Source organism: Tamandua tetradactyla, chromosome 1 (assembly GCF_023851605.1).
Source record: "Tamandua tetradactyla isolate mTamTet1 chromosome 1, mTamTet1.pri, whole genome shotgun sequence".
NCBI lineage: Eukaryota > Metazoa > Chordata > Mammalia > Pilosa > Myrmecophagidae > Tamandua > Tamandua tetradactyla.
In genome coordinates, this window is record NC_135327.1 from 169,119,910 (window position 1) to 169,143,219 (window position 23,310).

At 39.1% G+C, this 23,310-nt stretch overlaps 1 protein-coding gene across 2 annotated transcripts in view; it reads left to right on the forward strand.

Moving 5' to 3' along the window:
- SND1 (staphylococcal nuclease and tudor domain containing 1) overlaps positions 1-23,310 on the forward strand; it is a 499,108-nt gene that overhangs the window by 14,541 nt on the left and 461,257 nt on the right. For both annotated transcript variants that reach the window (XM_077124437.1, XM_077124455.1), the window contains exon 2: positions 20,957-21,106. In XM_077124437.1, coding sequence (XP_076980552.1) covers positions 20,957-21,106 — 150 coding nt within the window. The remainder of the gene's footprint in view (positions 1-20,956; positions 21,107-23,310) is intronic.

The following is a 23,310-nucleotide window of genomic DNA, read 5'->3' on the forward strand; positions in this document are numbered from 1 at the left end:
GACTATTAGAGACAACTGCTACCTGGCTTGATGATAGCCTAAGCTTGTTAGTGCCTTCTTCATGGTGTACCTTTTTTGCTGTCACAAGTGCTCTTTGCTCACCCCCTTACAGTTTTCTGTGAGCTTCTGTTTTTTCCAGAAATAAAAGGAAATGTTTTTCCCTCATGGCTATCATTTAGGCATTCAAATTTGTTTTTGTTACTCTGTTAGCTGGATATAGGCTTTGGGGGTATAAATTCACAAGAGAGATTCTTGTCAACAATAAAGAATAAATATAAGGATCATGGAGAATATAATTATAGAAGAGATGATAGCATATGCTCAGATGCAGAATATCCCTTTGGGGGATATAGGAAGTGACTGAGCAAAATGAGAAGACAACTGAATATTGAACTGCTAATTGGAAGATTCTCCAAAGTGGTCTGGGATAGAGATTGGAGTGGTTTCTATTGAGAATAGAGTAGGTTTGACATCTCAATAGGAGATATCAACTGAGTAGTTAGAAAGGAGTTAAGTAAGACATTCTTGTAGGAAGGAAAAGGGGAAATTCAATAATTCGTAGGAATACGAATGGTGAAAATGTTGCCAGAAATAAATTGATGCTCCTATGGGAGAATGAAATGATGCTGAAAAAAATTGGAGGTGCACTAGAGGGGGCAGAGAGAGGATTGGACAGGGTAGTGACCTCTGGGAATGGAAAAACCTAGATGGGGGAGGACTGCGTGAAGAAATTTAAAATATTTGCCTATAAATCATGTTGAAGGAGTGGAAGGCTACCTGTTGTCGTCTGGCAGAAAAATAGGAAATATGGCTATGAGGGCAGTTTGTGCTCTTAAGAGCTTTGCTCTTGTTTTCTTCAGTAAAATTCATTAAACAGTGAGCTGCTTAAGGATAGGGGCTGCTTCTTGGTTTTTGAACCCTCCATTGTCTAGCAGTGTGCTTGAAACATAGTAGGGCCATTCATCTAGTCAAAAAATATTTATTAATGCTTTCTGTCTGATACTGTTCTGGGTACTGGGTCTGTAACAGTGAACAAGAAAGACATGGTCCTTGCCCTAATGGAGATTCCAGTATAGCAAAGACTGATATTCAACAGTTATGTACACTAAAATGTAATATTATAATAACTTCTGTGAGAAAGGAGGATAGTATCCAGAATGTATATAGTAGGGCAGTCTAACCTGCTCTGGGGATCTGGAAACAAAATTTAAGCTGATTTTGCTGGGTTACTTAGGTTTCTGAGCCAGGTGGTTTTGGTTGGGGGTAGGGAGTATAAGGGTCAGGGGATTAAAACTGTGCTTCTCAAACTTTGTGCATATGAATCACCTGGTGGTCTTCTTAAAATTTAATGTAGATTCTCCCCTTGCCTCATTCCACAGCACAGGTACCCTTCTCCCACACCTGGCAGGTGCTCTTAGGCACATCTATGGCACATAGCCTCTGCCCTGCACTAGTGGACATCCCTACCCCACCCCACCCCTGCACCTAAGTACCCACGCCAGGGCCTCACCTATCAGTCATCACCCACCCGACACAAATCCCGTAACCTCCGTGACCTGCACCCTGCCCCTACACACTTGCACATATGCATCCTGGCCCCCCTGAATCCCTCCCCCTTCTTAAGGATACTCCCATGCCCCAACCTCCCTGTGCCCTGACTTCTGTGCCTTGTACCCCACACCCTGACACTCATGATCCACACGCTTCATGTACCCACCCGCATCCTGCCCACATACCAACTCCCAAGCATCCACTCGGCTCCCCCATCCATTTCTTGCTGTGCCCTACCTCTGTATCCCATGCTAGCCGCACCCTGCTCCTGAGCTCTAAGGCCTGCCTGAACTGCACCTCACCCTCATAACCCCCACACCACTCATGCACAACACTTTGACCTGCATCCCATGCTCACAAGCACCAGTGTACAGTTCCCGACCTGTGCGTATACCTGCACCACAACCCGTCACTGCACCGTTGTGCTCTGCCCCATGCCCTGCATCCTGCTCCACACCCAATCCTGCAAATGCAGAGCTTTAGACTCCTGAAGGAAATCAACATCCAAATTAACTCTATCAAGATATTTACATGCCGTGAAGATAACAGAAGATCATTTACCATATGAAGATGCAGACAGATACAGCCCAGTCTATGTCCAAATTAAAACACTGGAGGAAATACAGACATTGGAACGAAGATGTTCATATAACTTTACTAAATAAAATCAGTGGGATGGCTAATGGCATAGAGGAGATCAAGAAGACGCTAGAAGAGCATAAAGAGGAATTTGAAAGAATAAATACAAAAATAGCAGCTATCACAGAGATTAAAGATGCTGTAGACCAAATCAAAAGTATGCTAGAGAGATACAACAGCATATTTGAAGAGGCAAAAAATGGAATAAGTGAATTAGAGGACAGGACAGCTGATTTTGAGCATATAAAAGAGCAACTGGCAAAAAAAGATGGAAAAATTTCAATTGGATCTCAGGGAAATAATGGGCAAAACAAAGTACACAAATAATAACTGTTTGTGTCCTAGAAGGAGAAGAGTGAAGGGCTAAGAAGATTAGTGGAGGATATAATGAGGAAAAACTTCCCAACCTTTATGAAAGACATAAATATGTAAATCAAAGAAGCCCAACGAACTCCAAATAGGGTTTCTTCAAGACACGTACTAATCAGTCTGTCAGAGGTTGAAGAGAAGCAGAAAATCTTGAAAGCAGTGACTTAAACAGTTTACTACATACATGGGAAGCCACATAAAGCTGAGTTTGGACTCACTGGCACTATAGTGGCAAGAAGGCAGTGGTATGATATATTTAAGATCCTGAAAGAGAAAGACTTCCAGCCAAGAATTCTGTACCTAGCCAAATTGTCCTTCAAAACTGAGGGAGAGATTAAAATTTTCACAGATAAACAAAGGCTGAAATAATATGTCAACAAGAGACCAGCCTACAAGAAATACAAAAGGGAGTTTTGCTGGCTGAAAAAAAAAAAAGACAGGAGAGGGAGGTCTGGAGGAGAGCACTGAATTGAAGCGTAACCTAAAGGATAAAAAGAGAAAGAAGGAAAATAACATTAGATCTGACAAATAAAGTCCATAGTATAAGATAGTGGATTCAAGAAAAGCCTTTACAGTAATAACTTTGAATGCTTATGGACTAAACTTACCAATTAAAGATACAGATTGGCAGAATGGATTAAGAAATATATCCAGCTATATACCACTTACAAGAGACTCATCTTAGGCAAAAATACAAATAGATTGAAAATGAAAGGATGGAAAAAGATGTTCCACACAAGCTGTAACCAAAAGAAAGAGGAGTAGCTATATTAATATCAGACAAAATAGACTTTAAATGTAAAGACATCATAAGAGACAAAGAAGGACTCTATATGTTAGTAAACAGGACAGTTAGCTAAGAAGAAATAAATCATAAATGTTTATGCTCCCCATCAAAGAACTCCAAAGTACATGAGACAGACATTGGCAAAACTGAAGGGAGCAATAGACATTTCAACAGTAATAGTAGGAGACTTCAGTATACCACTCTCTTCTATAGACAGAACAACCAGGGAGAGGTTCAACAAGGAAATAGAGAAGTTAAATAATTTGATAAATGAATTAGACCTAACACACATATAGGTTGTTACACCCTAAAACACCAGAGAACATTCTTCTCTAGTGCTTATGGAACATTATCCAGGATAGATCATATGCTGGGGCACAAAACAGGTCTTTATAATTTTAAAAAAACATTGAAATTATTCAAAGCACTTTCTCTGATCACATTGGAGTGAAGTTGGAAATCAGTAACCACCAAAGAACATTCACAAATATATGCAGATTAAATAATGTACTCTTAAACAATGAGTGGGTCAAAGAAGAAATTGCTAGATTAAATAACGTACTCTTAAACAATGAGTGGGTCAAAGAAGAAATTGCTAGAGGAATCAGTAGCTATCTGGAGATAAATGAAAAGGAAAATATAACATCAGAACTTATGGGATGTGGCAAAGACTGTGCTGAGGAAATTAAAAAAAATTTTATTAATAAAACCAATTATCATACAATATGAATGTTCTTTTTTTATCACATAGTTGTATATTCATCATCATGATCATTTCTTAGAACATTTGCATCAATTCAGAAAAAGAAATAAAAAGAAAACAGAAAAAAATTCAAACATACCATACCCTTTACCCCTCCCTTTCATTAATCACTAGCATTTCAATCTACTAAATTTATTTTAACATTTGTTCCCCCTGTTATTTATTTATTTTAATCCATATGCTTTACTCATCTGTCTATAAGGTAGATAAAAGCATCAGACACAAGGTTTTCACAATCACACAGTCTCATTGTGAAAGCTTTATCATTATGCAATCATCTTCAAGAAACATGTCTACTGGAACACAGCTGTACATTTTCAAGCAGTTCCCTCCAGCCCCTCTGTTATGCCTTGACTAAAAAGGTGATATCTATTTAATGCATAAGAATAACCTCCAGGATAACCTCTTGTAGTAGTTAGATTCGGTTATCAACTTGACTTGGTGAAGGTACCTAGTTCTGTTGTTGTGGACATGAGCCCATGGTACATGAACCTCATCTGTTGCTCATTACATCTTCATTGGGCTAAGAGGCATGCTTGCTGTAATGAGTGATGTTTGATTTAATTGGCTGGTGCTTAAATGAGAGAGCTCAAGGTAGCACAGCCCAAGCAGCTCAGCATACCTTATCTCGGCACTCAACACCTCAGTCCAGGCCTTTGGAGATGCAGAAAGAAATTATCCCAGGGAAAGATGTTGGAACCCAGAGGCCTGAAGAGAAGGCCATTAGAGATTGCCATATGCCTTCCCATGTAAGAAAGAACCTCAGTCGAAAGTTAGCTGCCTTTCCTCTGAAGAACTATACGTTAACCAAATAAATCCCCTTTTATTAAAAGCCAGTTCATCTCTGGTGTGTTGCAGCTAGCAAACTAGAACACCTCTCGACTCTGTTTGGAATCTCTCAGCCATTGACACTTTATTTTGTTTCATTTCTCTCTTCCCCCTTTCAGTCAAGAAGGTTTTCTCAAACCATTGGTGCTGAGTCTCAGCTCATTCTAGGATTTCTGTCCCACGTTGCCAGGAAGGCCCACACCCCTGGGAGTCATGTCCCACGTAGAGAGGGGGAGGGCAATGAGTTTGCTTGTTGTGTCAGCTGAGAGAGAGAGGCCACATCTGAGCAATAAAAGACATTCTCTTGGGGGTGACTCTTAGGCCTAATTTTAAGTAGGCCTACCCTATCTTTTCAGTTTCATATGAACAAACCTCAAGATTGGAGGCTCAGCCTATTGCTTTGGTTTTCCCCACTGCTTGTGAGAATATCAAGAATTCTCCACTTGGGGAAGTTGAATGTTCCCCCTTTCTCACTATTCCCCCAAGGGGACTTTGCAAATACTTTTTTATTCACTGTTCAGGGCCTTCTAGGATTTATCAAGGCCTCACTCTGGACAAACGTACAAAATCCCCTGCCATAAGGTTCCATGTACTTATGGTGTTCAAGTAAGCTGTCCACGTAAGTTATATTAGGGAATTGTGCTGAGGAAATTTATTGCCTTAAATACCTATGTTAAACAAGAAGAAAGAATAATAGAAAATAGAAAGAGTCAATAAAACCAAAAATTAGTTCTTTGAGAAAATCAATATAATCGATGGACCACTAGCAAGGCTGGCAAAGAAAAAGAGAGGATGCAAATAAGCAAAATCAGAAATGAGAGGGGGTCACTACCACAGACCCTGAATTAAAAAAAAATGTCATAAGAGGATACTATGAACAACCGTATGCCAACAAGTTAGACAACTTAAATGAAATGGAGAAATTCCTGGAAACACACAAATAAGCTTCACTAACTCAAGAAGAAATAGAATATCTCAACAGACCAATTACAAGTAAAGAGATTCAAACAGTCAACAAAAATCTTCCTATAATGAAAATCCTCGTGCCAGATGGCTTCACAGGGGAATTTTATTAGACATTCCAAAAAAGAACTAACACCAGTCTTCTTCAAACTTCCAAAAGTTAGGAAAAAGGAACACTACCTAACTCATTTTATGAAGCTACCATCACTTTAATAGCAAAATTGGGTAAGAATGCTACAAAAAAGGAAAGCAACAACCCAATCTCCTTAATGAACATAGATGCAAAAATTCTCAACAAAATATTAGCAAATTGAATCCAACAGCATATTAAAAGAATTATACAACATGACCAAGTGGGGTTTGTACAGGAATGCAAGATGGTTCAACACAAGAAAACCAGTTAATGTACTACAGCACATAAACAAATTGAAAGGGAAAAATCATATGACCATCTCTATTGCTACTGAAAAAACATTCAACAAAATTCAACATCCTTTTCTGATAAAAACACTTCAAAAGATAAGAATCAAAGGTAATGTCCTCAACATGGTAAAAGGCATATATGAAAAACCCACAGCCAACATCGTACTCAATGGTGAAAGGCTGAAAGCTTTCTCCCTAAGATCAGGCATGAGACAAGAATGCCCTCTGTCACCACTACTATTCAACATTGTATTAGAAGTTCTAGCGAGAGCAGTTAGGCAGGACAAAGAAATAAAAGGCATCCAAATTGAAAGAAAAAAGTAAAACTTTCATTGTTTGCAGATGACATGATACTATACTTGGAAAATCCTGAGAAATCTATAACAAAGTTACTTGAGCTAATAAACAAATTCAAGTTGGCAGATTATAAAATTAATGTGCAAAAATCAGTAATGTTTCTGTACACAAGCAATGACCTGAGGAGTCAGTTAAGGAAAAAATTCCATTCAAAATAGCAACCAAAAAAATCAAGTATCTAGGAATGAACTTTTTCTAGTTTGCTGGCTACTGGAATGCAATGTACCAGAAACAGAATGCCTTTTCAGAAGGGGAATTTAATAAGTTGCTAGTTTACAGTTCTAAGGCCTAGAAAATGTCCCAATTAAAGCAAGGTTATAAAAATGTCCAATCTAAAGCATCATAGAAAGGTACCTTGGTTCAAGAAGGCTGATGACGTTCAGGGTTTCTCTCTTGCCTAGAAGGGCACATGGCGAAGTCTCTCAGCCTCGTGGCTCTGTTTGGCGCTGCTGTGGCTTTCTCGTGGCTCTTTTTAGAGTCCCTTTTTAGGGATTCTCCCCAAAATGTTTCCTCTTTTAAAGGATTAATGGGTAGCGTCACAGCTCCATGAAAGCTATCTGATCAAAAGTTACCACCCACAGTTGGGGTCACATCTACATGGAAACAATCAAAATTCTCTCAACCAGCAATATTAAATGAGGAATAAAGGACATGGCTTTTCTGGGGTCCACCATAGATTCACACTGGCACGGAACTTAACTAGGGATGTAAAAGACTTGTACACATAGAACTACATGGCATTGTTAAAAGAAATCAAAGATCTAAATAGTTGGAAAGATATTCCATGCTCACAGATAGGAAGGTAAATATAGTTAAGATGTCAATTCTACCCAAATTGATCTACGTTTCAATGCAGTACCAATCAAAATTCCAGCAACCTACTCTGAAGATTTGGAAAAGCTAGTTAACAAATTCATCTGGAGGGGAAAGAGATCCCAAAAAGCTAAAAGCACCCTAAAAAAGAACAAAGTGGGAGGATTAACACTTCCTGATTTTAAGACTTATTATAAAGCCACAGTGGTCAGAACAGCATGGTACTGGCACAAAGATTGAAGTATTGACCAATGGAATCTAATTGAGAGCGCAGAACTAGACCACCAAACCTATGGTCAACTAATCTTCAACAAGGCCTCGAAATCCACTGAGCTGGGACAAAATAGTTTTTCAATAAATGGGCATGGGAGAACTGGATATCAACAACCAGAAGAATGAAAGAGGACCCTTACCTTATACCCTATACAAAAATTAACTCAAATTGGATCAAACACCTAAATATAAGAACCAGTACCATAAAGCTCCTAGAAGAAAATGTAGAGAAACATCTTCAAGACCTAGTAATAGGAGGTAGCTTCCTAAACTTTACACCCAAAAGACACAAGCAACAAAAGAGAAAATAGATAAATGTGAGCTCCTCAAAATCAAATGCTTTTGTGCTTTAAAGGACTTTGCCAAAAAGATGAAGAGGCAGCTAAATCAATGGGAGAAAATCATATAAAGGTTTAATATCCTGTATAATAAATTAATCATACAACTCAACAACAAAAGAACAAGCAACCGAACTATAAAGTGGACAAAAGATATGAATAGACATTTTTCTGGATAGCAAGTACAAAATGACTAAAAAACATACAAAGAGATGCTCATTCCCATTAGCTGTAAGGGAAATGCAGTTCAAGACTACAATGTGATACCACCTCACACCTATAAAAATAGCTGCTATTAAACAAACAAAAAATTATAAATGTTGGAGAGGATGTGGAGAAATTGAGACATTTCTGCACTGCTGGTGGGTCTGTATAATGGTGCAGCTGCTATGGAAGACAGTCTGGTGGTTCCTCGGGAAACTAAATATCGAGTTGCCCTAAGACACAGCAATAGCACTGCTTGGAATATACCCAGAAGAGCTGAAAGCAGTGACACAAACAGACATTTGCACGCTGATGTTCATAGCAGCCCTATTCATAATCACCAAAAGATGGAAACAATCCAAGTGCCCATAGATACGTGGATTAATAAAATGTGGTATAATAAACATTATGCAGCAATAAGACAAAATGATGTCCTGAACCACATGACAACATGGATGGGCCCTGAGGACATAACTCTAAGTGAAATAAGCCAGACACAAAAGAATAGATACTGTTTGATACCACTTTTTCTTATGACCATGGAAAAGGTAAAAACAGAGGCTTATAATATAGAATATAGGAGATCTAGAGAAGAAGCTTGAGCTGAATAAACAGATAGCTAATGAGGCTGAACTTAATTGTCAGGGAATAGATAGCAGTGAAGGCAGTTCACTAATGGGTCTATAAGTAATGTTACCACATTGAAGGTGAACATGATTGGAAGGGGTGTATAGACTCACGTGTCCCACCAATTAACACTACAGGTATAAATAAGATCTTGCATGAGCTACTGCAAAGATATGAATCTTGTACAAAGAGTGTATAATTTTGAGGTATAGGGGAAAATCTTATTGCATGCTATGGGCAGTGTTTAATAGGAAAACATCAACAATACCACAGTAATACCAGGGTATATATTGGAGGGAGTGACAAGAGTTAAGGGGAGGTTTAGACTTTTATTTGGTGAGGGTGTGTTTATTGGTTGTCTTTCTCTTGGTAATAATGAAATTATCTAAAATTGAGCATGTTGATGGACTGTGGACTTTGGACATTATACATTTAAAAAATATTTTTAAAATATATTTTTATTGACAAGTCTTCACACATGTGTGTTCCATACATGGTGTACAATCATTGGCTTACAATATCATCATAGTTGTGTATTCCTCATCATGATCATTTTTAGAAGATTTGCATCATTCCAGAAAAAGAAATATAAAGAAAAAAACTCACACATGCCATACCCCTTAACCCTCCCTCCCATTGACCACTATTATTGCAATCTACCCAATTTTTTAAACCATATTATTTATTTAATTTTTGTCATTTTCTTTTTACTTATCTGTCCATGCGCTTGGTAAAGGGAACATCAGCCACAAGGTTTTTGCAATCACACAGACACATTGTAAAAGCTATATAGTTACACAGTCATTTTCAAGAATCTAGGCTACTGGAATCGAGTTTAACAGCTTCAGGTATTTCCCTCTAGCCACTCCAATACACTGCAAACTAAAAAGGTATATCTATATAATGCATACAAATAATCTTCACATAACCTCTCAACTCTGTGAAATCTCTCAGCCACTGAAACTTTATTTTGTCTCATTTCTCTCTTCCCCTTTTGGTGAAGGCTTTCTAAATACCATGCTGTCGGGTCCCAGCTCATTCCTGGGAGTCATGTCCTACGTCACCAGGGAGATTTACACCCCTGGGAGTCTGATCCCATGTGGGGAGGAGGACAGTGAGTTCACTTGATGAGTTGACTTAGAGAGGCCACATCTGAGCAACAAAAGAGGTTCTCTGTGGGTGACTGTTAGGCATAATTATAATTAGGCTTAACTTCTCCATTTCAGGAATAAGTTTCCTAGGGGAGAGTCCCAAGATTGAGGGCTTGGCCTATTAAATTGGTTGTCCCAATTTTTTGTGAGAATATCAGGAATCCCCCAGGTGGGGAAGTTTAGCATTTCCTCTTTTCTTCACAGTTCCCCAAGGGGACTTTGCAAATACTTTTTTATTCTCTGTCCAGATTACTCTGGGATGTATTGAGGCATCACACTAACCTGTTCAAACCAACAAGATCACACTCCCTATTTAAGATTCCATGTAATTATGGTGTACACATAAACTGACCATACAAATTCAGTTAGATAGCACGTGTTCTAGTTTGCTAGCTGCCAGAACGCAATATACCGGAAACAGAATGGCTCTTAAAAACGGGAATTTAATACATTGCTAGTTTACAGTTCTAAGGCCAAGAAAATGTCCCAATTAAAATAAGTCTATAGAAATGTCCAATCTAAGGCATCCAGGGAAAGTACCTTGGTTCAAGAAGGCCCATGAAGTTCAGGGTTTCTCTCTCAAGTGAGAAGGCACATGGCGAACACAGTCAGGGCTTCTCTCTCATCTGGAAAGGCATGTGGTGAACATGGCACCATCTGTTAGCTTTCTGTCCTGGCTTCCTGTTGCGTGAAGCTCCCTGGGAGGCGTTTTCCTTCTTCATCTCCAAAAGTCGCTGGTTGGTGGTCTCTCTGCTTCTCGTGGCTATGTCGTTCTTCTCTGCTGTCTCTGAATCTCTCGCATTCTCCAAAATGTTCCCTCTTTTTTTAGGATTCCAGTAAACTAATCAAGACCCCTGAATGGGTCCCACCTAATCCAGTTTAATAGCCACTCTTGATTGAGTCACATCTCCAGGGAGATGCTCTAATTACAGTTTCAAACATACAGTACTGAATAGGGATTAGAAGAAACAGCTGCCTTTACAAAATGGGATTAGGATTAAAACATGGCTTTTCAAGGGCACATACATCATTTCAAACCAACATAGCACATTACTAAAAACATAAATTTTGTACCAAATAAACATCTCTTCCTTTGGCCTCAAACAGAATTTGAAGTTTTAAAATATGGATACTAACCATCTGAGAGTTTAGAATCCTTTCTGAAGTAATATTCTTTGAATGTGCTGGAGTCACTTAATTTTGGATCCTTCTCTGGGTCATTTTCAATATGTAACTGTTGCTGAATCTCCCCCAAATCAGTACTAGAACTGTGTCTAGGACAGTGGTTCTCTTCAGAGCCAAGTCCTCACTACCCCACACCAAGCCACGATACTGCAGAGGCCCAGCAGATCAAGACACATTTACTCAGAAATAAGGAAAAAGAAGTCAGAAAGAATTAGCCGTAAATAGCAGGCAAATGTGAGGTTTTGAGGCGATTCAGTTGGTTCCTTCTTGGTGAGGCTTTACTTGTGCAACTGTGAAGCCACAGACTTGGTGTGGTTCTTTAGTGTAAGCCCCCAACTTTTGACCCATAGTTCTCATTTCATATTTAATATTTGGGGTTTGTTAGCAAATACACCTGGAAAACCTGTGTGCTGTCCCTGATGCCAATGTCTGACTGTGCTAGTTTTCTCATTGCTTAATTGATAGTATTCCCTGTCGTCCTTACCTCAGAGCATTGTGAGGTTTGAAAAGGGGTGGAAAGCAGGGTGGGAAAGAGAAGAGGAGGGGACATTTATTGAGGACCTGCTATGACATCTCATTTAATGATCATCACGAGCTAGGAAAGATGATAGTCTTATTATCCTCTGTTATAGATGAGGGAGTATCACAGTGTCCAGAACAGTTTTCACTCCAGGTCACTTAACTTGGTATACTTAAGTTGTGTTCCCGCTTGAGACTGTCAGGCTTCAGAGCTCCTGGTCATTGCACTTGACCATACCTGCTGAGACTATGATTGCCAAGATACGTGGTGAAGTATGACATTCAATACTGATTTAAGACCTGGTACTTATTATCATTACCTCTGAGGACAGAGATTCTGTTGTAGGTACTTAAGTTTACTTTCCTAAAGAGCGGGTAGATAAATCAGGAAAATTAGTTTACAGGTTTTTTTATCTAAATCTTTCTGGTTGAAGTCGGTGGTGGGAGATGTTCCATAGATATGATATTTATGTTTGTGTTTCCTGAAGAAATGACCATCTCCTCTAGGTTTTACTTCAGACCATACTTTGTACCACTTCTTGTAACAACAATAATGGCTGTTATTTATTGTGTCCTTTCTGGGCTCTGTGCCACGTGCTTCATTCTCTTTAAGTCTCATGACAGCTCTTGTGGATTCTTATATGTTTATTTTATAAATGAGGAAACTGAGGCTAATAGAGGCAATTAAGTAACTTTCAAAGGTCACTGCTGACTGGTTTGATTCTGAAGATGGACTCTTATTACCATCTACCACTGCCTCTTCTCTGATTATAAAATGAGCAGTTGGTATAATTTGAAGTGGTAGTTCAGAATTTATTTTCACTGTGTTACTGCTAAAAACCTCTAGGACTACCATAAAATTATTTTATATCTCACCCTCTTTATTAAATTTTTTTTTATCAAGGACTGGCAAACTTATACTGTAAAAGTCCAGATTATAAATATTTTAGGCTTTGTGGCCATAGGATCTCTGTCACAGCTGTTCAACTTTGCTATTCCATTGCAAAAGCAGATGTAGACAATAAATAAATGAATGAATGTGGCCGTGTTCCAATAAAGTTTTATTTATGGACACAAATTTGAATTCCATACCTTTTCATGTGTTATGTAATTTAGTGTTCTTCTTTTGATTTATTTCAACCATTAAAAAATAAAAACATTTTTAGTTCATAGGCCATACAAAAACAGGTGGTAGGCCAGATTTGGCCATTGAAGCATAGTTTTGGCAGTCCCTACTTTTTATCATTCTGAAGTTTTCTTCCTTTGAGTCTCCTTTTCATGTGTTCTTTATAATATTGAATCCTAAATCTCTATTGTCTTGCTATGCTATTGTTTAATAAATAGTTGTATGATATAGGGCAGCCAGCTCATGGAAACTTTATTTGGTTAGTGATTGGTCTTTGATACGAGATTTGCTGGCATAGATCAATGTGGAATTTTTTTTTTTTTTTTTTTTTTTTGGCATGGTCAGGCTCCGGGAATTGAACCCGGGTCTCTGGCATGTCAGTATGGATTTTAATAGAAAAAAGATGTAATTAGTAGATTAACTCAGATACCATTTTTACAGAAAAATCAGTTCCTCAACTGCTTGTTCCTACATATGGCATAGTGAAACAGTGGGATTGTGAAGTTTTAGTTCTCATCCTTGCTCTACCATCATCAGTACCTTGTTAATTTAGGCAGAAGTCACTTTCCCTGTCTTGCCTTTAGGTTTTTCATCTGTAAAATGGAAGGACCCAGATTAGATGCTCTCTTTAGCTGACCTCTCTCTATAGATATTCATTATGGTCTCGAGATTTAAACTCCCCTATTTCCAAACGTGCCTAGTTTCTCAGGAGGCTGGCTAAGAAGAGGCAGCTTGTCTTGTCTGATGGATGTGCCAGTATACCCAGAAGAAGTTGAAATAGAAGGCTATGAGGTCATGGGCTTTCAGTTCAGTTTATGTTTGAATATTGGCCCCTTAATTCAGGCTTGCCTCTTGCCCTTGCCAGAAAAAGAAAAGAAGTTGGCCATGTGGCAGAGTATTCTGGGAAAGACTTCCCAGACCACACAGCTTATGTTCTTTTGAGATTGCTTGCTGTTTGTCTAAATGACTTTTTAATTCTCAAGAGATGATTCTTTTTGTGGGGCAACTGTTCTGTCTGCCAGGAAGCTTTTTCCTAATTTCTTTTTAAAATTTTCCCCACTGCAGATTTGCCTCACTACTCTTGCTTTTTTTATTTGGTTTCCTAGATGTTTTTTGCTTCATTAAGGTGTAATTAATGCATCTAAACTCTTCTCACACTTTCTATGATGGTTTCTTTCCCATTCCCCTTGGTCTTTTTAGGTGTAGAAATCACCTTGTCTAGAGGAGTATGCCTGGCCCGCCTCTTTGCCGCTCTAACATACAACCCCTGCACGTGTAGTCCTTGGGTTGTGGCAGTTGCAAACTTCCATTTTACTAGGAATATTTCAGCCTGATGACTCTCCTGGTTTCTCCTTTCTATGATGGAGAGAAAGTAGTTCATTCTACTTGCTGTGTTGTTTTTCAGAAAAAACTTTTACTGTTTCCAGCCATTGGCCATTAACAGCCTCTTTAGAATTTTCCAAATTTCGTTCAAGTTCTGCTTCCTTCCTCTGATTCGTTGCCTATCTGGTTATTTCTTAAGAAATTGAAAGTTTACAGTAGACCTAGCTCCCATTCTGTGGTGAATCACCAAGCCTGACTTTTTATTCTTAGTTTTTTGTTGTTGTTGTTGTTCAGCTAAGCATCTAATCCTCCTGCAAGAATGTGGAAATCCTTTACAGTGAGATACACATTTTGTGTCCCCATCTTTTATACTTCCTACAGTGGGCTCTAAAGTAATCTTTTAAATTGAGCTATAATTCAAATACCATAAAACTCCCCCTTTCAAGTGTATAATTCAGGTTTTTTAAAAAATACATTCACAGATATCCCCACTATCTAATACCAGAACATTTTCAGCATCTCCCAGAAGTTCTATACACACTAGCGATAACTCCCATTCTCCCTTTCCCTTAGCCCCTGGCAACCACTAATCCATTTTCTGCCTCTGTGGATTTGCCTATTCAGGATATTTTATATTAATGCATTCATACAGTATATGTGTCTGTCTTCTTTCACTTAATGTAATGTTTGCAGTGTTCATCCATGTTGTAGCATAAATCAGTATTTCATCTCTTTTTATTGCCAAATAGTATTATATTGTATGGATAATACTGTATTTTATATATCAGTTCACCAGTTCATGGACATTTTCACTTTTGGCTATTATGAATAATGCTGCTATATGCGTTCCTGTACAAGTTTTTGTGTGTCTTTTAGTTTTCATTTCTCTTGGGAGCATACCTAGGAGTGGAATTGCTGGGTCCTATTGTAACTGTATTTATCTTAAAGTAAATTTCTTTTTTTGATTAGAATTGGTGTAGGTTTAGAGAAAAATTATGAAGGGAGCACAGAGTTCCCATATACTACCACCTCCCACCTCCAACACAGAGTTTTCCCTGTTATTAACATTTTGCATTATTGTGGTATGTTTGTTACAATTGATGAAACAAAATTATTATAATTATACTATTGACTGTAGTCTGTAGTTTACATTAGAGTCCATTGTTTGTGTTATACAGTTTAATGATGTTTTTTCTTTATTTTTTATTTTTAGTCTGGTAACATATATACAACCTTAAATTCCCCCATTTTTATCCTGTTTTTTTTTTTCACATGGACAGGCACTGGGAATCAAACCTGGGTCTCTGGCATGACAGGCGAGAAGTCTGCCACTGAGCCACCATCACACCACCCTCCCATTTTATCCATTTTTAATTATACAGTTTAGTGGTGGTAATTACACTCATGAGGTTGTGCCATCATCACCAACCATCCATTATCAAAGCTTTTCCATCACCCCACACAGAAACTCTGTACCAATTTAGTGCTAATCCCTCATTCTCCATCCCCACCTGGCCCCTGGAAACCTATATTCTATGAATTTGTATATTCTAATTATTTCAGATAAGTGAGATCATACAATATTTGTCCTTTGGTATCTGGTTTATTTCACTCAACATGATGTCTTCGAGCTCCATCCATATTATAGTGTGTGTCTGAACTTTGTTCCTTTTTATGGCCGAATAATATTCTGCGTGCGTGCGTGCGTGCGTGCGTGTGTGTGTGTGTGTGTATCCATTCATCTGTTGATGGGCATGTAGGTTCTTTCCACCTTTTGGCTGTTGTGAACAATGCTCCTATGCTTTCACTTTTTTGGGTATATACCTAGTAGTGGAATTGCTCGTAACTCTCTATTTAACTTTTTTGAGGAACTGCCAGACATTTTTCCAAAGCAGCTGCACTTTAGCATTGTATGAAGCTTCCAGTTTCCCCATATCCTTGTTAATTTTTGTTGTTGCCTGTCTTACTGATAACAGCCATCCTAGTGGCTAAGAAGTAGCCATTATTTCCTCCCATTCTGTAGGTTGCCCTTTTATTTATTTATTTATTTATTTATTTTGGGGGTGTTCATTGAAGAACAAATGTTTTTAATTTTAAAATTTGTGTTTTCTCCTTTCTGGTTACTTGTATTTTGGTGTCATATCTGAGAGACCATTGCCTAATCCAAGGTCACGCAGATTTACAAAACTGTGTTTTCCTCTAAGAGTTTTATAGTTTTGACTCCTATGTCTGTGATCCATTTTGAGTTGATTTTTGAGTATGAGATTGAGTCCCAACTTTATTCTTTTGTATGTGGATAGATATCCAATTGTCTCAGCACCTTTTGTTGGAAAGGCTATTCTTTCCCCATTGAATTATTTTGACACCCTTGTAAAAACAGTTAACCATAAATGTATGGGTTTATTTTGGGGAATATTTTAGTATTCATTTAGTGATTGCCCTAATTATTTATATTGATGGGTACTGCTTTTCTACCTGTTAAGCCAGTCTTCCTTGCAATCTTGCTAGTAAGATTTCATTTTCAGGCTAAGATGATTTTTGCTCTTGGCTGGGGCAAAATACTGGCTTTGCTGATATATTTGTGAATCTCTATATCAGTTTCTTTCTCCTAAATATAGGGTAGCTAGGTTTTTGGATAGGAAGTTTTCTTTCTCTGGGTTTCAGTGATCTGGGGGTTTAAGAGTTAAGCACACCAAATCATTTATCAGAATCTAGTGAAAATTTAATGTGGTTTTCTTGTTGTCAGCCAACGTTTTAGTGGCTGCCCATAAAGTTTTTCACCTTAGGTAAATCCCCCTGTAAACCTGTAAGTGGTTTGAACAGTTAGAGTCCCTGTTTTCCTTCTCAGCTTGCTCGATTGAGCCTTTGTAAGCATCCGATTTGTGCCCTGAAGCCAGATCCTCTAAATCACGTCACATTCCTTTGCAGCCTTTATTGGCAGAGCTGAGAAATGTCTGATCCATAACCTCAGTCAAACTGACTCATTGTGACAAATGATTTTACAAACCTCCTGCTATATCAGGTAAATCCACGATCGTTTTTCTAGAATATATCATTTTGTTAATGTAATTGGATAAAGCAGTTACCATATGACTTGCTTTCTATGCTCTATAAATTATCAATTAAGGATAATTACTGCATCCATGAAAGTTGGCAACAGAAATCAGTATAGCTCTGGCAGAACAATTAATTACCTGTGACAGTTTCCTCTCAGTCTTAACATTAATCTTCTGAAATTAAAATTCTGATAAAGATACCATTTATTTTACTTTCTATGTTTTTTGTTTGTCTGTCTCCCCCTCCCTCCCCCACTAGAATATCAGCTCCCCAAGGACAGAAATTTTTGTCTATTTTGTTCCACTGAAGTATGCCAATTGCCTGGACTAATTCCTGACACATAGTAGATACTCAGTAAGTTTGTGCTAAATTAATAAATGAGTAAATGAATCAGTCAGTGAATAAAATTATAAAAATAATCAACTTAGATGTCATGTCTTTGAGAAAGGGTGATGACATGTTCATGGTACCCTATGAGACATAAGTTAAGTCTGATATATAGGCACATTGGTCTTTTTTATATTTTACTTAAAGCCATTCTGGGTGATTCTCTATCTCCCCTCACCCTCTCCCCTCAACCCAAGCCAATTCTCCCTAACTCTTTGGTGGGGAACCTTAGGTAAGGGAAGGCCATTTAAATTGTTGTTATTAAGAACTTGGAGAGAAGGCTGTTGACAAGTCAGACAGGTACAGGAAATGCTTGGAAGATGTAATGGAGATGGCAAAAGAGGCATATTATGTTTTGAACAATTATAGTTCCAATAAATGGTAAGAGGGAAACTAGTTCTTCCCTGATAGAGATAGAATTCTTCTGTCCATAACAGTCTACAGACACAGTCTTTTCCTTCTTTCCCACCTAACAGCTTTTGAGGTCATGGCCAAATGAGGGGGAGAATTTCAGGGGAAAGATGTACATGTGACTCCCCTTTCTTCCTGGAAGAATAGGAATTGCAGTGCCTGCCACAATGAATATCTATTCTTGTTGCTTGGGAGGCTGAACTGGAGACTGCTGCTTGAATTTGTATACTTAATAGTGTAAAGGGTAGAGAGCAGCCTCTAAAGTAAAAGTCATCTCTCTAACATTACTTTAAACATTGCCTGCTGTCTGAATGGCATATTTGGTGCAATAATGCAAAGAGGTTCAGACAGCAGTCTTCAGAGTAGCATTCAGGGAGAGAAGAGGTGTACAAAGAAACTGCAAAATTGCTTGAAACAAGCTGTTTGCCAAAGCCCTTAATGGGGTCAGAATAATAGTTACAGACCCATTGCCCTCAGGGGATTACTAGGCTGAGGCATTAGAGGCACCACCTTTCTAAACATTTTTAGGAGAAAGGGAGTTCTTCACATCAGTCAGTCTGTTCTTGAGCTTTTCAGTGGCCCTTTTTCAGGCTTGAGGAATAAAGATGGTTTCTGTGCTGAATCAGTGCTCACTTATCAGAGTTTACCTTGGTCATTCAAGGTGAGTTTTCTTGTAAATGAGCCTTAGCTTTTCCAGCTGAACTTACCAAGGAAGTTCTCCTTTGAGTACTTTGTTACATTTTGCCAAAACTTGACTAAATTGAAAAACAGGCCCTGATGACAGTTATTCTGGTTTGTGTGCTGTATATAGCCTGGCTGAACTCAGCCCTGTGTGGGAATTGTCCCTGAGTGATGTTAAGTGCAGGTATTCTACAGTATGGTGCTATTCTTGCTGTATCTTTTGTTTCTGCCACATGTGAAGAAGACTCAATTGTAAATGAGTCAGTCGAGCTTTTCTCTGTTCTCCTTTAAATGCAGTCTTTTAGGCTTTTCTTCTAACTTCAGGAACTTTAAGCATCCTCTACTGTAGTATGTCTGTTCTTTCCTTGCTTTGCTTTGTTTGACAGCTTTTCTTTTTAGAATGTCAGCTCCCTGGGATGATGCCCAGGGCATGGGTTCTTAGGGAAGAGTTTTAACAAGATTGTTTAGAAGTTGTAGAGTTTAGTTGTTGCTAACACTTGATTCAGAGAGGATAAAAGTGATGAGCAGGGCATTAACAACAAAAAGATGTGCTTTTTTTGCTTGTGTGATGCTGTAGCAAGGGAGGAGGTTTCTAGGCCAAAGTATATTAGCTTAAGTTATTGGGGATATTGAGATATTAATCAGAATAACCAGGTTTTTTTTTAATAGGAATGTTCATATTTGCTGGACATCTGACTATATCATGGCAGTATTCATATAATTGAATAATATACAGCTTTGGAAATGAATAAACTATAAATAAACTATAGTTTCACTTCAATAAATTTCATCAAGAAAATGACAGTAAGAAGCAGTATGAGTTCAGAAATAGGAAAAATGAAACCATATTGCTTAGAGATGCATATGTAGATGGTAAAACTGTACAGAAAAGCAAAGGAGGGATTTTTACAAGGTCAGGATAATGGTGGGGTGGGGAGAAGGGACTACTGTGTGAAGAAGCTTCCTCCTTTATCTCCCCCTTAGACCTTCCATTGTTAGCTTCAGTCTTAAAAGGGAATGTATAGATGGAGATACTTTTTTTCCTTCATAAATTTTAAATACTAGTAGAATAAAAATCACATTTTATTTCAGGCAATAATAGCAGTTTAGTAGGTGAATGGCTGGGTCGCATTGGGTTAGATTCACATGCAGGCAGCAGAGTTCCCCCTCTTCTGGCTCCCTCTTGCCTCCTCCTATATTTCTACTAAGTGTGGTCCAACCTTCTGTCTGCTGGCATCTCTGGCCTCCTGGAGCTGGCACTTTCCTGCTCAAAAGGCTGTGTGGATGGGGTAGGGTGGGGCATTGGTGATTGGCGTGAAGCAGCTCAGGGCCAGCCATCTCCTGGATGACTGAGCTGGTTCTGCAGGGAAGGGTTGTCGGAGGTTGGGCACTCAAGTCTACATTCATTGGATCAATCCGCAGGACCAAAATGACAGTGGTGTCACCCCAGTGTTCAGTGTACAGGTGCTGCTTGAAGACCTGCATGGCAGTGAGCTGGAGCTTGGGGTAGAGGGGCACACCAGCAGCCCCTATACCCATGACCATGGAGGACATCTCAGGTAGCATGGACTTGTTCTTGGGCAGCCAGCGCTTGCCATCGTTGTGGGTGTTGGTGCACATGTCCTCCGCAGTCACGTTCATCTCTCTGCTCTTGAAGCTGGTGGTGAAGTTCTGATAGTGTAGTTGCTCAGTATTCAGGAATGGGTTGTCCAACAGCTTGTGTCTGGGGTCGCTGGAGGAAGAGCGGATGCCAGTGCCACAGCTGTTGGCCAGCGTGTTCATGTCAAAGTGATCATAACTTCTTACTAACAGAAGAAGAACACAAGTGGTGATGTTTACTGGGATGAACTTACATTAGTCCCCATATTGCACAGGACTCTTCACCCAGTCTATTTTATGAGTTTTCTTTTATTTGTTTAATTCTTACTTGGATTTCTGCGTCTGTCATTTCAGAATTTCAGCAAGTTTTACATCGGTGCTTTTCTTACAAAATTTTAAAAATCCCATCCATTTAATTCCTATTTTATTTAGTCCTTCAACAATATTTGAGTGACTCTTAAGTGCCAAGTGACTCTTAAGTGCCAAGTACTGTTCTAAGAGATGGGGATACAGCAGTGAACATCCTATGTTATTGGTACATTACCTCTAGACCTCTAATTTCCTCTGTTTTTCCCCACTTAGGTCCTTTCAGGATGTGCCATCATTGTCCGAGGACAGCCTCGTGGTGGACCTCCTCCTGAAAGGCAGATCAACCTTAGCAACATTCGAGCTGGAAACCTTGCTCGCCGGGCGGCTGCCACACAACCTGATGCAAAAGATACCCCTGATGAGGTAGGTGCTTCCTGAGGCCATGAAACCTAGGCTACAGCCCAGTCTCTTTCTTGACTGATGTGATTTTGATGTACTCCTTTTAGTATAATTTGAGTATTTTTATATCACAGGTCTGATGACTGGATATATCCACAGTGACTTGCATCATTCACTACCTTTAGTAACTGCCCCAATCTCAGGGCTTATTCTCATACTGTTTTTCGTAGGCTGAGAGCCTTTTTAGGTTCATCGGTGTTTTCCCTCCTTGTTCCCTTAAAATAGGTTAATACCATTTCCTGGATAGTCTCAGCTGTTTGAGGCCACCATTGATTGCGGCAAGGTTTCTTTTGTGTTTTATTAATTTGGTTTTTGGATAGGATTTTCATTCATTCATGTTGTTCAAAATTCTAAAGGATATATAGTGAAAAATCTTGTTCTTCTCCCTGGAGACAACTGATGTTATTTACTGTCTTGGATTTCCTTCCAGAGATATTTAATGCCAGTACAGGCTGACATCATACACAAATATCCCCACCTCCTAAACACCACCCCCCCTTCACTTTCACAAATGGTAACATGCTGTAAATGCTAGGTCTCTACTTTATTACAGAGATTCTTAATTTGGGATCCATGTTCTCCTAAAGGCATTTGTAAACTCCTTGAAATTGTTTTGTAAAATTTTGTGTAAACATCAGTTCTCTAGGGGAGGGAGTTTTTATTAGTTTCTCAAGACAATTTGTGGCTCAGTAGCAGTCAAGAACCATTGTGTTATGATGATTTGAGAAAAGCTTCTATGCCTTTGTCCTCCCTCCTGATCACCCCCTCCCCTAACGATGCCTGGCTCCTTGTCTGCTTTGTGGTAGGCCTTTGATCCCTGAAGTTCTTGCCTTTCCAGGTGGGCAGCTCCTATGGTTCCTAATTTGGCACCTTTTAGTCATCTTTTATTTAAGTAGAGCGTTGTTTTTTAATCTAACAAATGACATTTTGTTTGAACCAAGAAGATGGTAAAGCAACATTATAGAAAACAGAGAAAAATCTTCCATAATTCTGCTACTAACAGGGATCTGTAAGTGTATTAGTTAGGGTTCTCTAGAGAAACAGAATCAACAGGAACACTCTAAAATATAAAATTTATAAAAGTATCTTACGTGACCACGGGAATGCAGAGTCCAGAATCCGTAGGGCAGGCTGTGAAGCTGACGATTCCGATGGAGGGTCTGGATGAAGTCCACAGGAGAGGCCTGCCGGCCGAAGCAAGAAGAGAGCCTGTCTCCTCTGAACCCTCCTTAAAAGGCCCCCAGTAATTAGACTGAGCATCACTCATTGCAGAAGACACCCCCCTTGACTGATTACAAATGGAATCAGCTGTGGATGCAGCTAATGTGATCATGACTTAATTCTATGAAATGTCCTCATAGCAAGGCCAGCACTTGCCCAACTAGACAAACAGGTACCACCACTTGGCCAAGTGGACACATGAAGCTGACCATGACAGTAAGTTTCTTGGAATAATGACTAAGTAGAGCAAAATCAGTTCTTTTTCATTGATCCTCTATCAGTAACTACAAGTTGAGAGTAATATCATATACCTCAGTGTTGTTTGTTGAGGATTGAACAAGATAATGTGAAGTGCTTAGCACATGCCTCTTAAGTGCTTAACAAATGTTAGTTGTGATGATCATTACTGCTAACTTGTTAGCTACTGCTACTACTGATATTCCCACTACTGTTAGACCATGAACTAAAAGTTATCCCTCTCAGCATTTTGGGTGCCAACTTGTCTTTTCATTTCTTTCTGGTTGGCAAGTGCTGACCTGTCTTTTGCTATGAGGACATTTCATAGAATTAAGTCATGAGCATGTCAGCTGCATTCACAGCTGATTGCATTTGTAATCAGTCAAGGGGGGTGTCTTCTGCAATGAGTGATGCTCAGTCTAATCACCGGAGGCCTTTTAAGGAGGATTCAGAGGAGACAGGCTCTTTTCCTGCTTTGGCCAGCAAGCCTCCCCTGTGGAGTTCATCCAGACCCTCCATCGGAATTGTCGGCTTCACAGCCTGCCCTGTGGATTCTGGACTCTGCATTCCCGTGGTCACATGAGACACTTTTATAAATTTTATATTTGCAAGTTTGTATGGGCAGGCACGAGTTTGTATGGGCAGGCACCGGGAATCGAACCTGGGTCTTCAGCATGGCAGGCGAGAACTCTGCCACTGAGCCACTGTGC